Genomic DNA, 18,950 nt, shown 5'->3' with positions numbered 1-18,950 from the left:
AGCAACCAGTGATCCGGGTCAACAGCATCAATGTAACAGTATAACTTTAGACCGTCCCTTCGCCCATACCTGGGCTTGAACCAGGGACCTTCTGCACACATCAACAACAGTCACCCACGAAGCGTCGTTACCCATCGCTCCACAAAAGCCACGGCCCTTGCAGAGCAAGGGGAAACCCTACTTCAAGGTCTCAGAGCAAGTGACGTAACCGATTGAAAGGCTATTAGCTCGCACCACCGCTAACTAACTAGCTAGCCATTTCACATCCGTTACATAAGCATAAAACACAAATATAGGAAATGGCAACTCGTGCTCATTCTGAGAAATAAGGTAGACCACTTGATTTCAACATGCTGTTCAAACAGTTGGAGACGGATAGAAGTGTGTGTTCATAACAATTCAAGTGCTCTACCTTGTTAGCTAGAAAATAGATCTAATTTGACTAAACTTTATTTCTTTAAGTTGGCTTTTTGTAGTTTTATAAGTCTTACACAAGAGTATGAGTTCCTCAAGTGCCTATGCATATCCCAATATTGGGATAGTTACCACATTGTTAGAATATTTAAATAATAATGTTATTAATTTCATTTTGACTATATGGGTCCTGCTTTAAATGGTGTTCAGCTAATAAAGGCTTCATAATGCCTTCATAAGCACTACGTAAATGTGTTACAAAGCATCTAGAACCTTATGTTATGCTTTATAAATGTGGCAAAACTGTGTGACATAATCATCAATGTCAAATGTGATATAAACGTGCTTTATAAATTGTGGGTGACATGTTGTGCTGAAGGATGGATGGCACACACTCTAAAGTGAAGTCATGCTCGTCACATTACACCTAATCTCGTTCCCAGACAGTTCTGCCCAAATGTGTGGAAGGTCTGGCGGACCAACGCATAAAACCTGCCCTTCATTAGTTAGGGTTAGGTTTAAAATCAAATTTTAAGAAGGGAAATTGTGGAAATGGGCAGGGTTTAGTCGTAATTATGTCTTTGCGGCTGTGTTAACTGGTAACACCTGGTGGAATGATGTCAAATATTTTACTCAGTAAGGTCACTCCAATATAATTATTTGGTCACTCCCACTAAGACCAACTTTGAATGGTTGATATCCCAGGCTTATACAGTGCCTTCGGAAAATATTTAAACCCCTCAACCTTTTCCACATTTTGTTACGTAACAGCCTTATTCTAAACTGTATTAAATTGTTATTTTTCCTCATCAATCTACACACAATACACCATAATGACAAAGTAAAAATATATTTAAACATTTTTTCTGCTAATTAATTACAAATAAAAAACTGAAATATCACTTCAACATAAGTATTCAGACCCTTTACTCAGAACTTTGTTGAAGCAACTTTGGCAGCGATTACAGCCTTGAGTCTTCTTGGGTATGACGCTACAAGCTTGGCACACCTGGAGTTTCTCCCATTCTTCTCTGCAGATCATCTCAAGATCTGTCAGGTTGGATGGGGAGAGTTGCTGCACAGCTATTTTTAGGTCTCTCCAGAGATGTTCAATTGGGTTAATTCCGTGCTCTGGCTGAGCCACTCAAGGACATTCAGAGACTTGTCCTGAAGACACTCCTGCATTGTCTTGGCTGTGTGCTTAGGGTCCTTGTCCTGTTGGAAGGTGATCCTTTGCCTTAGTCAGGTCCTGAGCGCTCTGGAGCAAGTTTTCATCAAGGTTCTCTCTGTACTTTGAGAGAAAAGCACACTTGTGTACATTTGTAAACTATGCTTAGTTTAACCCTAACCTTGCCCCGAACTGCCGCTCTTATGGTTCAGAATATAATGATGAAATTACGTGTCGAAGGTCTCCAATGGGGTCTCTCCTCATGGACCGAGTTTGAGTTTATTTTATTTTTACAGGAACAGTGCACTAATGTTAGATTAGATTAATGTTAGATTAATGTCGGATTAATATCAACGTTTCAGTAAAAGTGCCGGTTTTAGCCAGCCGGCTAATTTTCAACCGCAGTCCCTGGGCAGGTTATTAAAAACGATTACAATATAGACAATCATTGAGCAGTGAGCACACGCAGAGCAACATAGGACAAGCAAGACATAGCATACAGACATGCAACAAAGAACAAAAAGTAGCAAGACAAAATTCATAAAAGCAACAAAGTGTTTCCACACCTCAAAAGCTACAGACCACAGACAACATGGAAAGCGGCAATACACAGCTAGTGATTATGTTCACAAATCTGATATCTGGTGCAGTTATGTGTGTCTGATGGCAGTGTATTCCAGACATGGGAAACTCTCACAGAGAAAGCGGATTTACTAAAGGTACTTTTCCTTAAGGGAACTATACAGTTCCGACTTCTCCTCTGATGGCGACACTTATTGCTACCAGGTATAATGGTAACAATCTCTGATTGTCCACACGATGCCAGTGTCCTTTCTCTTAGTGGTCTGTTTCCTCGCCTTTGTGCTGAAAGAGGGGTCTTCTGAGGATGGCTAATCAGCCGTGTAGATCAAATCAAAATCACATTTATTTATATAGCCCTTCTTACATCAGCTGATATATCAAAGTGCTGTACAGAAACCCAGCCTAAAACACCAAACAGCAAGCAATGCAGGTGTAGAAGCACGGTGGCTAGGAAAAACTCCCAGAAAGGCCAAAACCTAGGAAGAAACCTAGAGAGGAACCAAGCTGTGAGGGGTGGACAGTCTTCTTCCGGCTGTGCCGGGTGGAGATTATAACAGAACATGGCCAAGATGTTCAAATATTCATAAATGACCAGCATGGTCAAATAATAATAATCACAGTAGTTGTGGAGGGTGCAACAAGTCAGCACCTCAGGAGTAAATGTCAGTTGGCTTTTCATAGCCAATCATTGAGAGTATCTCTACCGCTCCTGCTGTCTCTAGAGAGTTGAAAACAGCAGGTCTGGGACAGGTAGCACATCCGGTGAACAGGTCAGGGTTACATAGCAACAGTTGAAACTGGAGCAGCAGCATGGCCAGGTGGACTGGGGACATCAAGGAGTCATCAGGCCAGGTAGTCCTGAGGCATGGTCCTAGGGCTCAGGTCCTCCGAGAGAGAGAAAGAAAGAAAGAGAGAGAGAATTAGAGAGAGCATACTTAAATTCACACAGGACACCGGATAAGACAGGAGAAATACTCCAGGTATAACAGACTGACCCTAGCCCTCCGACACATAAACTACTGCAGCATAAATACTGGAGGCTGAGACAGGAGGGGTCAGGAGACACTGTGGCTCCATCCGATAATACCCCCGGACAGGGCCAAACAGGCAGGATATAACCCAACCCACTTTGCCAAAGCACAGCCCCCACACCACTAGAGGGATATCTTCAACCACCAACTTACCATCCTGAGACAAGGCCGAGTATAGCCCACAAAGATCTCCGCCACGGCACAACCCAAGGGGGGGCGCCAACCTAGACAGGAAGACCAGGTCAGCGACTCAACCCACTCAAGTGACGCACCCCTCCTAGAGACGGCATGGAAGAGCACCAGTAAGCCAGTGACTCAGCCCCTGTAATAGGGTTAGAGGCAGAGAATCCCAGTGGAGAGAGGGGAACCGACCAGGCAGAGACAGCAAGGGTGGTTCGTTGCTCCAGAACCTTTCCGTTCACCTTCACACTCCTGGGCCAGACTACACTCAATCATATGACCCACTGAAGAGATTATTCTTCAGTAAAGACTTAAAGGTTGAGACCGAGTCTGCATCTCTCACATGGGTAGGCAGACCATTCCATAAAAATGGAGCTCTATAGGAGAAAGCCCTGCCTCCAGCTGTTTGCTTAGAAATTCTAGGGACAATTAGGAGGCCTGCGTCTTGTGACCGTAGAGTACGTGTAGGTATGTACGGCAGGACCAAATTGGAAAGGTAGGTAGGAGCTTGCCCATGTAATGCTTTGTAGGTTAGCAGTAAAACCTTGAAATTAGCCCTTGCCTTAACAGGAAGCCAGTGTAGGGAGGCTAGCACTGGAGTAATATGATCAAATTTTGGGGTTCTAGTCAGGATTCTAGCAGCTGTATTTAGCACTAACCTAAGTGTATTTTGTGCTTTATCCGGGTAGCCTGAAAGTAGAGCATTGCAGTAGTCTAACCTAGAAGTAACAAAAGCATGGATAAATTTTTCTGTATCATTTTTGGACAGAAAGTTTCAGATTTTTGCAATGTTACGTAGATGGAAAAAATCTGTCCTTGAAACAGTCTTGATATGTTCGTCAAAAGAGAGATCAGGGTCCAGAGTAACGCCGAGGTCCTTCACAGTTTTATTTGAGACGACTGTACAACCATCAAGATTAATTGTCAGATCCAACAGTAGATTGCTTTGTTTCTTGGGACCTAGAACAAGCATCTCTGTTTTGTCCGAATTTAAAAGTAGACAGTTTGCAGCCATCCACTTCCTTATGTCTGAAACACAGGCTTCTAGCGAGGGCAATTTTGGGGCTTCACCATGTTTCATTGAAATGTACAGCTGTGTGTCATCCGCATAGCAGTGAAAGTTAACATTATGTTTTCGAATGACATCCCCAAGAGGTAAAATATATAGTGAAAACAATAGTAGTCCTAAAACGGAACCTTGAGGAACACCGACATTTACAGTTGATTAGTCAGAGGACAAACCATTCACAGAGACAAATTGATATCTTTCCGACAGATAAGATCTAAACCAGGCCAGAACTTGTCCGTGTAGACCAATTTGGGTTTCCTATCTCTCCAAAAGAATGTGGTGATCGATGGTATCAAAAGCAGCACTAAGGTCTAGGAGCACGAGGACAGATGCGGAGCCTTGGTCTGACGCCATTAAAAGGTCATTTACCACCTTCACAAGTGCAGTCTCAGTGCTATGATGGGGTCTAAAACCAGACTGAAGCATTTCGTATACATTGTTTGTCTTCAGGAAGGCAGATGGTTCCAGCGTGGGAATGGAAGCAGTGTAGACACACGATTCCTTGGAGAGTGGTAACCAGGTGGTCCTGCTTGAAATCACCCTCTTAGACACCGCTACTCATCCGTAGCATAGATTGTTAAAAGGTTCCTTTGTCTTCTTCAACCTCGTGTTGCGTTTTGGGTTTACAACTAATCGAACCTTGGCTGCAGCTCGTGGTCACTTAGTCATAATGTTAATTCTTAACTCACATGTTTTATACCCTTGGGTCAGAAATGGGCGTTTCCACCTCTAGGGCAAGTGCTCTGGGCGTAACTAGTTACGAGGCAAGGTCTGGATTTTACTTAGATCCAATTTAGACAACTAACTTCACATTTCAACTACAAAAACATTCCCTTTGATCTGGACATTTTCCACGCAACACACAGCATGCAAACATCAAGTACATATTGTGAAAACTCTTCAAGTTACAATGTTTTCGTTATAACGTTGTCATTTAACTTGTAATAACATAACAAAAACGACATTCATTTTCATATTCCATCTATCGTCATTATTACCATTTTGGCTGACGAAACATATTGTCCCAAAGTCCATTTATTGCATGTTACTGTTCAGAGGAAGGTTCTCCATAGGCCCATCATACATTCCATTCCTCCATACTGAGAGGACAAAGGGATTTTGCTAGCTGCCTTAATTAAGATTTACAATGGGTGTGAGGTGTCATAAAACCCCCCCACCTCCATACCTCTCGATCTCTCCCCCGCTGGTGGGTGTGAGAGATATCTCTGTAGGGTTATGGTCCACGGTAGCCTGACCCGCACAGGCCAGTCATGACAATATGGTATTGTGTGTGGATAGCTGAGGATTTTTTTATTGAATCAATTTTAGAATAAGGCTGTAACGTAACAAAATGTGGAAAAGGTCAAGGGGTCTGAATACCCTCTGAAAGCACTGTATGTGCTGTGTTACACCAAGAAACACTTACCTTGATGAAAGCCCCCAACGTAAGTTATTTGAACATGGCTTATTTCTGGCTGGGCCCAGTCTGGACTTTGACACATTCACCCTCTCCCCATCTGAAAGACCAGCCACAAAATGTTGGCACTATTGTAATAGATAGTAATCAAGCCCTGGTCTCCAGCATGGGAACAGAAGAGGAATACCAATACTTAGTTTGAATTGAGACACCTTAGGCCATTCAATACACATCCATACAGACTATGTATTGCATGACGTTGCACTTACTATAAAGTCATTCATAACACATACATACTAATATATTATATTATGTCATATGACGCTGTACTTACTATAAAGTCAAACACCTTTGGTCGTTTATAACACATCATTAACTTCTTTGGGCTGCAAGCCCGAAGCCGGGCGCAATATGACAACAGCCACTTCAAGTGCAGGGCGCGAAATTCAAAATATATTTTTTAGAAATATTTAACTTTCACACATTAACAAGTCCAATACAGCAAATGAAAGATAAACATCTTGTGAATCCAGCCAACATGTCCGATTTTTAAAATGTTTTACAGCGAAAACACCACGTATATTTATGTTAGCTCACCACCAAATACAAAAAAGGACAGACATTTTTCACAGCACAGGTAGCATGCACAAAGCCAACCTAACTAACCAAGAACCAACCAAACTAACCAAGAAACAACTTCATCAGATGACAGTCTTATAACATGTTATACAATAAATCTATGTTTTGTTCGAAAAATGTGCATATTTGAGGTATAAATCAGTTTTACATTGCAGCTACCATCACAGCTACCGTCAGAAATAGCACCGAAGCAGCCAGAGTAATTACAGACACCAACGTGAAATACCTAAATACTCATCATAAAACATAAATACATGGTGTACAGCAAATGAAAGACAGGCATCTTGTGATTCCAGCCAATATTTCCGATTTCTTAAGTGTTTTACAGCGAAAACACAATATAGCATTATATTAGCTTACCACAATAGCCAGAAACACAAGCCATTTACCAGCAGCAAAAGTTAGCGATCGTAAAAAAACAGCAAAAGATATATAATTTTTGACTAACCTTGATAAGCTTCATCAGATGACAGTCCTATAACATCAGGTTATACATACACTTATGTTTTGTTCGAAAATGTGCATATTTAGAGCTGAAATCAGTGGTTATACATTGTGCTAACGTAGCATCTTTTTCCCAGAATGTGCGGATATTTTTATGACACTCAACTATTCTGACCAAATAACTATTCATAAACGTTACTAAAAAATACATGTTGTATAGGAAATGATAGATACACTAGTTCTTAATGCAATCGCCGTGTTAGAATTCTAAAAATAACTTCATTACGACATCCAGCTTAGTTATAGCGAGAGAGTGCCCAAAATCTGGGCGCAAACTACTAGTACAACATGTTCGACAGATATATGAAATAGCATCATAAAATGGGTCCTACTTTTGATGATCTTCCATCAGAATGTTGTACAAGGGGTCCTTTGTCGGGAACAATCGTTGTTTGGTTTTAGAATGTCCTCTTCTCCAGTCAATTAGCACGGAAAGCTAGCAAAGTGGCGCAAAGCTCTCCTTCCTGAACAAACGCAGAGAAAGCAACGTCCCGAAAAAATTTCAATAATCGAATAAAACTATATTGAAAAAACATACTTTACGATGATATTGTCACATTTATCAAATAAAATCAAAGCCGGAGATATTAGTCGTCTATAACGACAGCTTTACAGAAGGCAATACCAGGTCCCTTCTCGCGCGTTCCAGAAAACAGGAAATTGGGGTCACGTCATGCCAAGAGCTTTTATTCGACCTCAGATCATGTTATACACTCCATTTCTTCTCTCACTGCCTGTTGACATCTAGTGGAAGGCGTATGAAGTGCATGTATACTAATAAATATCAAGCACATTTATAGGCAGGCCCTAGAACAGAGCATCGATTTCAGATTTTCCACTTCCTGTCAGGAAGTTTGCTGCAAAATGAGTTCTGTTTTACTCACAGATATAATTCAAACGGTTTTAGAAACTAGAGAGTGTTTTCTATCCAATAGTAATGATAATATGCATATTGTACGAGCAAGAATTGAGTACGAGGCCGTTTGAAATGGGCACCTTTTATCCAGGCTACTCAATACTGCCCCTGCAGCCCAAACAGGTTAAAGACCCCCCGCCAGTTTCTGTCCCCCCCACCTCTTAAACCAACGCTACGCCCCTGGTTACACAATCATTCATGCATAGTGACACACTATTAATGACCATGCTCTTTTCTCTTTGGGATGTGTGTGGTTGAATTTCACTCAACTTTATAGAATTTTCCCCGGTAGTTAACACTATCAATGTTTCCCTTTGCTGTGGTAATTGTGATTGAATCAATTCTTATTAGCCACTTTAAATGCAACACACACAGAAAAAAAAAACTATGCAAGACATTTTGTTGTAGGCTGAACGCATCAGAGTAGGATTCTATTGCATTGACGGGCATGACTCAGGCCCATACTCTACACAGACCGGTGCCCCATAACCAATCAGCTGCGGTGTTGTATTTTGAGACGGGCTTGAATAAGCTAAGTAGCCAATAGGCAGAGCGTAGCATAATTTGTCTGATTCTCTTTAATAATGGTATGGGAATAATACAGCATTTTATTTTGTAAAGTGGTTTCTTGCATCAAACAACACAACAACATTTTCAGTCACCACCTCGTCTGAAGTACAAGTGGTGAAAAGATTAATGTCAAGCCCTCATGTTTTTTTTCTCAAAACTGTCATGGAATGTAGGGGCTCCTGAGTGGTGCAGCGGTCCAAGGCACTGCATCTCAGTGCTAGAGGCGTCACTACAGACCCTGCTTCTTCTTCTTCTTTGGACTTCATATGGCGCTTGGCAACAAACTTTAAGGTGCATTACCACCACCAGCTGGACGGGAGTGTGAACCACAGTTCTTCTTTCAACCACCCACGTGGGTATATGCTCATAAAAGCCAATGAGGAGATGGGAGAGGCGGGACTTTAGCGCCTGGCTACGCAGACACTCGTTAACGCATGCGAGCAGTTTGGATGAAATTGTTGAATTGTACGTGTACATTTATTTTCCAACGCTCACTTACGTAACGCGAGTGGTGTGGTCAGCATGTCAGTGTTCACAGTAAACGCGCGGCAGCAGTTGCACAGAATATTAAAAGTTCAAGTTTGCTCTCAGCCGACCTGAAATTAGCTCAGTGCCCAATTGTTTTTTGAGAGAACATTGTTTATATCCCTTTCATGCTAAGACCTTTTTCCGCCAACTTTAGCTGAAAGGTGTTGCCGGTATCAAAGCCAAAACTTGTATTAGCGCCTAACGACCTAGTAATACCTTTTGTAAAGTTCTGCCTAGATGATCATTTCAGCACCATTCGATTGGGACAGCTTTGATGTCAGTTTTTTTTTCTCTTCACTGAATCTCCATTTGGATATTGGTTAGGCTACAATTGGGCTGGGGAAATGAAGTTTAACAAGTAGAGGGTAGGAAAGAGATGAAACGTGGATCAAGAAAGCATGGGCTATGTTTCATATGACAGCAGTGACATAAACTTGTGTGGGAGAAATATTATTAGTATTTTATTCTATTATTGTAACGTGTATGCTAGGAGTCGGGAAGCAAGTACAGGGAGTGAATTTAATGAATAAACGAACATGGAACAAAACAAGAAACATGAGTAGAGTACAGACATGAAACATATAAACAGAAACAATAACGCCTCAGGTGTCACGCCCTGATCTTAGAGAGCCGTTTATGTCTCTATTTGGTTTAGTCAAGGTGTGATTTGGGGTGAGCATTCTATGTTCTGATTTCTATGTTTTTGTATTTCTATATGTTGGCCGGGTATGGTTCTCAATCAGGGACAGCTGTCTATCGTTGTCTCTGATTGGGAATAATACTTAGGCAGCATTTTTCCCTTTTGTCATTGTGGGAAGTTGTCTTTGTTAGGGGCACTATAGCCCTTGTAGCTTCACGGTCGTTTTTGTTATTTCTTGTTTTGTTGGCGACATTTTACTAATAAAAGAAAATGTACGCTAACCATGCTGCACCTTGGTCTTCCGTGAACGACGGTTGTGACAGATATAGGGGAGGTAATCAGGAAGGTGTAATGAGACAACAGGCGACGTCGAGCGCCCGAGAGGGGGAGAGGGAGTAAACGTGACAGCACACCCTCCCTGACTTCCGGCTCCAGCCACCGGACGACGGTCCCGAGGACCAGGAGCGGGCCGGTCACTTCTGCTGAGGCGTGGGGACCTGTAGAGCCAGCTGATGCGCGGGAACCTGTAGAGCCAGCTGAAGCATGGTAGCCTGATGAGCCAGCTGGGACGACGCCGACCAGAGGGATGGTCCCGAGGACCAGGAGTGGGCCGGTCACTTCTACTGAGGCGTGGGAACCTGTAGAGCCAGCTGAGGCACGTGAGCCTGACGAGCCAACCGAGGCTTGAGAACCTGTCGAGCCAGCTGAGACATGGAAGCCTGACAAGCCAGCTGAGGCACGTGAGCCTGACGAGCCAACCGAGGCTTGAGAACCTGTCGAGCCAGCTGAGGCATGGAAGCCTGACAAGCCAGCTGAGGCATCGCCGGTTGCTTCAGCTTCAGCAGCGGCACTTGGAAGAGATCCCTGTTGCTTCCCCTTGGTGAGGTGTAACGTGTATGCTAGGAGTCGGGAAGCAAGTACAGAGAGTGAATCATTTAATGAATAAACGAACATGGGACAAAACAAGAAACACAAAAAGCGTACAGACATGAAACAGAAACAGTCAATAACGCCTGGGGAAAGAACCAAGGGGAGTGGCAGATAAAAGGGAGGTAATCAGGAAGGTGATGGAGTCCAGGTGAGTGTCATGAGGCTCAGGTGAGTGTAACGATGGTTGCAGGTGTGCGTAATGATGAGACACCTGGCGAGGTCGAGTGCCAGAGAGGGGGAGGGGGAGTAAACGTGACAATTATATTATATTCTTACTATAACATGTACTGTATGTGTGTTGACTGTGATCGGGTAGGTTTGTCTTGTCTGTTTAATGAACAAAATAAGGAACTGTATGTCATTCTGTTGTTTTGAAAATACATTTTATTCGACTTATGTTTCTTAGGTCCTGCCTGAACAAATTAATCATGGACTTCTTTTTGATGGTGTATATTCAATGGATTTATTCAAATAGACGCCCACCCACATCTGCACACCACTACTACCACTCCTCACCGGCATGCCCGCATGCGCACGGGAGTTATGACATGCATATGCAGGCAAGAATGTGATAAAAATGGGCCTGTTTGTAAGGGGGTAATATAAACATAGCCCCGTTTTTTTTACAGGCAAAAAGCAGTATTAGTGTGATTGTGTGGTTCTGTGGTGTATGATGTAGTCTGTCTCATTTCAACATTTTACATTTCGGACTGAATTGAGCTGAAATTAACCTCCCCTAACTGCTGCAGAGTTACAGCCAAGGAAGCAATTCAATCTCTGGTCCCATTTAACATGCAATGCACATACATGGTAGCGGCATAGAAATTGTAAATGAAATATACTTGTACATCTGAGGGTTCAAATCAAATGGTCCAATTATATTTCAAAGAAAAAAGCTAGAATATACTGCATTTGTAAAGAATCCCTTTAATCCATTTCAAACATTTTAGCCTCACAGGCTTCGTCATAGCTCTGAGTCATGGTGGGGGGATTTCAATACCTTGGTAACTGAAGCCTGTGGAATCCCTACTAATTCTGGTTTTGATATTAGGGTCTTTAGTTCTGGGCTGTGAGCCATGAAAGACATGAATTGTTCACTCAGAGACAGGTAGATGACGGAGCTTCTAATCCTGCAACAAAAACAAAACTGGCATTGTCTGAACTAGATTGCTTCCCCTGAAAAAGGCAGCAATAGTGTGGTGCATCACGACACTTGATAGTACCTGATATCTTTCAGCAAACAGACCGACGGCAATATACTATAAACCTATACTGTACCTGTAATCTTAGCCTATATGAGCTTTGAAAACTGATAGTTGGCCACTGTAACATACTGTATGTGCTACACTGGGGCGTCACAAACTGCTTCACTGGAAGCAGAGCCCCAAGGTTTTTAGATTTTTTATTAAACATATAAATACTGGGATTGATAAATACAATACACTTTACAGACTTCAAATTGGAAATGACAGAGATTGCATACAAATAAAACAAAAATAAACTCTCTAACCAGATCAATAATAACCGTCCACAACCCGAGAGCCCTGCTTTGAGCTCTGTCGAGCCTAGCTGATGACGGTTCAAGTGCAGCAATAGACTGGAAGTTAGATAACCATGTACTCTTAAGTGGCAGATTGGGTGTAAACCCTGCATGTAATGGCAGCAAGCAAGAGCCTACAGTGAAGGACAGACAACTGCAGAGGAGTATCATCGTTTAAAATTTAAAAAAAAGTGTAGGTAAAGCCATAATCTGAGTTCCAGTAACATCAGACGTCACAGGTGCAATCTGCCTAAAAACTAAGACTGGGGGGGGACATTCCCAAGACATATGTAGTGTAGCATCTATTGAGTTGTTATTACATACAGTATATGACAAAAAGGATTATTAGATAAACGATTCCAAAGGAAGTTAAGAGGTGAAATGGACGAGCTAGGTTTCTGAAGGAGAATAAAGTATTGTCCCCATACCCTACACTCTTAGGGGGAAAAACTGTTCCAAAAGGGTTCTTCGGCTGTCCCCATATGAAAACCTTTTTTGGTTCCAGAGAAAACCTTTTTTGGCTCCTTCCATGTAGAACCCTCTGTGGAAAGTGTCCTACATCGATCCCAAAATGGTTCTAACTGGAACCAAAAGGGTTCCATCTGGGACCAAAAAGGGTTCTTCTATGGGGACAGCCGAAGAACCCTTTTAGGTTCTTAATAGCACCTTATTTTCTAAAAGTGTATCCCACTGTCCCACACGCAGACACTGTAGGTCTGTCTGGTACTTACGTAATAAATCTAATGTACAGATCTGATACCAAACCTTTAAACACAGACAACCATTCAATAAAAGTGTGAGTACATAAGGGAGTATCTAAGGGAACTTTGCAGACACAAATTATTGAAGGGAGCTGCAGGTATAAATAATATGAAAGAGTGGTGAGATAGAAGGTATCCTTCAGGTCCTGGAAAGTACACAGACTACTGTTGTCATAGAGGTCACCCAGTATATGCACACCTTTAGAAGACCATCCTAGATTTACGCAAAGGTTGACCTCCCAACATTAGGGCAAGGTTGTTCCATTTCGGAGATGATGCTATAAGTGATGGAATTCTGATGAATTTACGCTGTGCACCTTATGCAATACAGTTAAAGAATGGGCCAAAATGGGGTCTAGTACTACAAGCTTGTAGTAGTTGCTCTGCTGCAAGTATAAGCATGTTAAAGGGTAAGTGGCATAAACATAACCATATGTAACATATTGTCACGTTGGTATGAATGAGTCGGGAGACAGGAGCAGGAATGCGTAATATTTGTTTTAATTATACCCAAATTACAGCGTGCCGTGTAAAGGCATGGGGACAAAGACCAAACAAACACTATACAAAACACAGGGTAGAAACCCAAACAAAAGAGCGAGGAGTACCTCGAATAAATAACACCGGCGCACAATAATAAACACACGTTTACACACGTCTGCGCAATCCACAATGGCACGAAAGCCAAAACACAGCACAGGTACTCACACGAACCAACGGACATTGTACCAATAACCAACGGGACACTGGTAAACCAAGGGCACACATATACAATTACTAATCACTGGGAATAGGGGGCAGGTGTGCGTAATGAAAATTCCGGAGGGATCCGTGACACATGGATTTACACATGTATACGTATCAAAAGTCCCAATGCAAAGTTACACCTCACTTTTCAATTTATGTAAGACCGACCAGGGAAAAAAATTCAGGGTGTGACGCAATTTGGAGGACCCAGCAAGCCAGCTTATTCCCTATAATGTAAACTCCAACAGAAATAACTTCAAATGTATAACTTCAAATAAACCAAATTGTTTGCACTCATGACTACTAGTTTCAATTACATTTTCAGTCAACTTATTATTTGTATTGTTACAAATCAGCTTGCAATGTTCCTTGCCAACTAGCCTGCTACCAACCTGCTAACATTACGTTAGCAATGTATGATTCAGCCAGTTGCTATCAACACCTAGCTCACAGATACATAAAAGTAAATCAAATATTTGGAAATACATAATGCCATTTAACCAGTTTTCAAATAACGTTACTGGTATATGCAGTTATCTTAGCCAGCAAGCCAGACAGCTAAAGTTAGTTAGCCAGTTAACTAGCCTAGCTAGCCTACCAGAGAATACCAGAGAATAACACCAACTAGTCAGGCAGGAACCCACAAACACACACAAAAGAAGCCAGCAGAGAGAGCGGAGGTTTACCGATTGATGGCCGAGTTAGCTACCGAAGAAGAGCCCAGCAGAGAGGCGCTTCAGACGGAGAGGCCTTTTCACCGGCCGAGGGAGAGTCAGCTAATCCAGTAGCGATATAGTGGGATAAATCCAAAGTAGATAGATTTCAGAGGCAATAATCCAGAGGTGGCATTGGGCACAGGACACAAGGGGAACAGTCAACAATAAGAAGGCAATCAGAGGAAGGCTCCAGCAGATGGCAATGATCACAACATCACAGTCAGTTAGCTACAGTAGTGCGCTAGTACTAAGCCATTGTTGGAAAACTTGGGTAGCCTACTTCACAGAGAAGAGGTCGTAAAGTTGACCAAACAAGGTGGAGAACGCAAAACAAATTAGGACGAGGTACTCAACAATTAGAGCAGGTAAGAATTATTTTTCTCTTTCCTTTTGAGCCAGAGGCCAGCCTGCCGGTGCAAGGGAAGTCAGCGCTGCCTGGAGCAGCTGAGCAGGATCATGCAGTGCCCACGTGTGGGGAATCTGATTGGTTGTTTACATCACACCTTGATGGATTGTAGCTCACCACTGCCAACACTCGGTCTGCATGGCTAGTGGCTAACATTAGCCAACTCGAGCTAGCTAACACAGAGTAGATTCGCCATATGAACTTGAGAAATAGTGCATTATGAGTAGTTTAGGAGATATCTGGAAATAAGTTCAATAAATATGCAAATCCCCAAAAACAACTATGTTTGTAGTTATAAGCTCAGCAAAAAAAATGATCGTCCTCACTGTCAACTGCGTTTATTTTCAGCAAACTTAACATGTGTAAATATTTGTATGAACATAACAAGATTAACAACTGAGACATAAACTGAACAAGTTCCACAGACATTCCATTTCTGTTAGTCACATATTGTGTCCCTGAACAAAGGGGGGGTCAAAATCAAAAGTAACAGTCAGTATCTGGTGTGGCCACCAGCTGCATTAAGTACTGCAGTGCATCCCCTCCTCATGGACTGCACCAGATTTGCCAGTTCTTGCTGTGAGATGTTACCCCACTCTTCCACCAAGGCACCTCAAGTTCCCGGACATTTCTGGTGGTAATGTCCCTAGCCCTAGCCCTCACCCTCCGATCCAACAGGTCCCAGACGTGCTCAATGGGATTGAGATCCGGGCTCTTCACTGGCCATGGCAGAACACTGACATTCCTGTCTTGTAGGAAATCACGCACAGAACTATCAGTATGGCTGGTGGCATTGTCATGCTGGAGGGTCATGTCAGGATGAGCCTGCAGGAAGGGTACCACATGAGGGAGGAGGATGTCTTCCCTGTAACGCACAGCGTTGAGATCGCCTGCTGTGACACACCGCCCCAGACATTGACTGACCCTCCACCTCCAAATCGATCCCACTACAGAGAACAGTCCTGGGTGTAACGCCCATTCCTTCGACGATAAACACGGATCCGACCATCACCCCTAGTGAGACAAAACCGTGACTCGTCAGTGAAGAGCACTTTTTGTCAGTCCTGTCTGGTCCAGCGATGGTGGGTTTGTGCCCATAGGCGACGTTGTTGCCGGTGATGTCTAGTGAGGACCTGCCTTACAACAGGCCTACAAGCCCTCAGTCCAGCCTCTCTCAGCCTATTGCTGACAGTCTGAGCACTGATGGAGGGATTGTGCGTTCCTGGTGTAACTCAGCCAGTTGTTATTGCCATCCTGTACCTGTCCCGCAGGTGTGATGTTCGGATATACCGATCCTGTGCAGGTGTTGTTACACGTGGTCAGCCACTGCGAGGACGATCAGCTGTCCGTCCTGTCTCCCTGTAGAGCTGTCTTAGGTGTCTCACTGTACGGACATTGCAATTTATTGCCCTGGCCACATCTACAGTCCTCATGCATCCTTGCAGCATGCCTAAGGCACGTTCACGCAGATGAGCAGGGACCCTGGGAATCTTTCTTTTGGTGTTTTTCAGAGTCAGTAGAAAGGCCTCTTTAGTGTCCTACGTTTTCATAACTGTTACCTTAATTGCCTACCATCTGTAAGCTGTTAGTGTCTTAATGACGGTTCCACAGGTGCATGTTCATTAATTATTTATGGTTGACTGAACAAGCATGGAAAACAGTGTTTAAACCCTTTACATTAAGATCTGAGAAGTTATTTGGATTTTTACGAATTGTCTTTTAAAGACAGGATCCTGAAAAAGGGCCGTTTCTTTTTTTGCTGAGTGTAGGTAACCAGATCATGACTACAACTAAGTTACTACACTATGTTGTTACGTTTGTGAGTAAAAACTCATGCTTCCTACCCTTAGTGTGTGTCATGAGTGTGGCAGGGTCGTCTAGCAAAAGTGTTTAATTTCTTGGTATATCTGGCCCTTATGTAAGTGACATTAAAAACTGAAAACAAAAATGGCCTCCCGAGCTAGCTGTGTCACTAGAGTTTCTGGGTTCGAGTCCAGGCTCTGTCGCAGCCGGCAGCGACTGGGAGGCCAATGGGTCGGCGCACAATTGGCCCAGCATCGTCCGGGTTCGGGGAGGGTTTGGCCGACAGGGATGTCCTTGTCCCATCGTACACTAGCGACTCCTGAGGCGGCCCAAGCGCAGTGCATGCTGACACAGTCGCCAGGTGCACGGTGTTTCCTCCGACACATTGGTGTAGCTGGCGTCCGGGTTAAGTGGGCATTGTGTCAAGAAGCAGTGCGGCTTGGTTGGGTTGTGTTTCGGAGGACGCACGGCTCTCAACCTTCACCTCTCCCGAGTCCGTACAGGAGTTGCAGCGATGAGACAAGACTATAACTACCAATTGGATACTACGAAATCAGGGAGGAAAAGGGGTAACAAAAAAAATGGATGCAAAGATAAATGCAACCATCAGCACAAATAGGTAATTTTTAAAAATATATTCTATATTTTCTCTTCTACTCCTCTCATTCTCTCTCAACTCCTCTATTCTCTCTCTCACAGGCTCTGAACAGGGGTATTGCAGCGGTCAAAGAGGATGCGGTTGAGATGCTGGCCAGCTACGGCTTGGCCTACTCCCTAATGAAGTTCTTCACAGGGCCTATGAGTGACTTCAAGAACGTGGGCCTGGTGTTTGTCAACAGCAAACGCGACCGCTCCAAAGCCGTGCTGTGCATGGTCACCGCCGGGATAATAGCGCTCATCTTTCACGTTCTCATCGGTGAGCTGATATATCACAAGTTATAATAAGGCAGTTGTTCTAAGTTCATGAGGTGTATAATTCATGTTTTTACTAAATCTATATATTTTATTAGTGAAATTACCAATGAGCTGCAGGGAATCTTTCACTTTTCCATGCTTATCTCTGCTTTCCTCTGTCTTTTACTGTATTTATTTACACAAAGTATCACAAGTCTGGATAAAATAGAACCAAATATGGCATTCTGCGTCTATATTCATATTTAGCAAGCTATAACAAATGTTCTTAACACTAGAACCACTGGGGCTCAAGAGATCCCCCTTCAAGCTAATGTGCAGTCATTCTGTCTACAACATTCTAACAGTGTAATTAATACATTTCATATATGCTATCACAAAAATAATAAGGTTAGAATATGATTATTATAATTTTTTAATAACACAATAGAATTGTCTTTAGTTTGTTAATGTAGGACATTTGTAAAAACTAAAAAACACTTAAAACACCAATGTTAATCTTGGAGTGCCTTTTTTACAACTATGAAACAGAAAGCATATGTTTTGGAATACAGTGACAGCTTCTTTTTATAACAACAAAATATTTAAAAAAATACCTCAACCACCAAGAAGCACAGTCAGCAAGAACCACGGCGATGAAAAGATCAGTAGCCTTAACGTCACCATAAGAACCACGGTGATGAAAAGATCAGTAGCCTTAACGTCACCACAAGAACCACGGTGATGAAAAGATCAGTGGCCTTAACGTCACCACAAGAACCACGGTGATGAAAAGATCAGTAGCCTTAACGTCACCATAACGACCACGGTGATGAAAAGATCAGTAGCCTTAATGTCACCACAAGAACCACGGTGATGAAAAGATCAGTAGCCTTAACGTCACCATAACGACCACGGTGATGAAAAGATCAGTAGCCTTAACGTCACCACAAGAACCACGGTGATGAAAAGATCAGTAGCCTTAACGTCACCATAACGACCACGGTGATGAAAAGATCAGTAGCCTTAACGTCACCATAACGACCACGGTGATGAAAAGATCAGTAGCCTTAACGTCACCACAAGAACCACGGTGATGAAAAGATCAGTAGCCTTAACGTCACCATAACGACCACGGTGATGAAAAGATCAGTAGCCTTAACGTCACCACAAGAACCACGGTGATGAAAAGATCAGTAGCCTTAACGTCACCATAACGACCACGGTGATGAAAAGATCAGTAGCCTTAACGTCACCACAAGAACCACGGTGATGAAAAGATCAGTAGCCTTAACGTCACCATAACGACCACGGTGATGAAAAGATCAGTAGCCTTAACGTCACCACAAGAACCACGGTGATGAAAAGATCAGTAGCCTTAACGTCACCATAAGTGCAAATTGTGCAAAGTGTGCTGATAGTCGGCCCGTAGCATTGTCACCGGCTTGTTTGATCCAACCATGCTGTCCCTTCCATGCTCCTGTTTCACACAGCAAAA

The 18,950-nt window shown here is 42.9% G+C and overlaps 1 protein-coding gene across 1 annotated transcript in view; it reads left to right on the top strand.

Moving 5' to 3' along the window:
* Positions 1-18,950, top strand: part of ankhb (ANKH inorganic pyrophosphate transport regulator b) — a 73,803-nt gene that overhangs the window by 13,159 nt on the left and 41,694 nt on the right. The window contains exon 2 of the mRNA XM_039003325.1: positions 17,261-17,477. Coding sequence (XP_038859253.1) covers positions 17,261-17,477 — 217 coding nt within the window. The remainder of the gene's footprint in view (positions 1-17,260; positions 17,478-18,950) is intronic.

This window comes from Salvelinus namaycush, chromosome 11 (assembly GCF_016432855.1).
Source record: "Salvelinus namaycush isolate Seneca chromosome 11, SaNama_1.0, whole genome shotgun sequence".
In the NCBI taxonomy this organism is placed as follows: domain Eukaryota; kingdom Metazoa; phylum Chordata; class Actinopteri; order Salmoniformes; family Salmonidae; genus Salvelinus; species Salvelinus namaycush.
The sequence above is the reverse complement of the archived record's forward strand: the minus strand, read 5'-3'. Positions and strand labels throughout refer to the sequence as shown.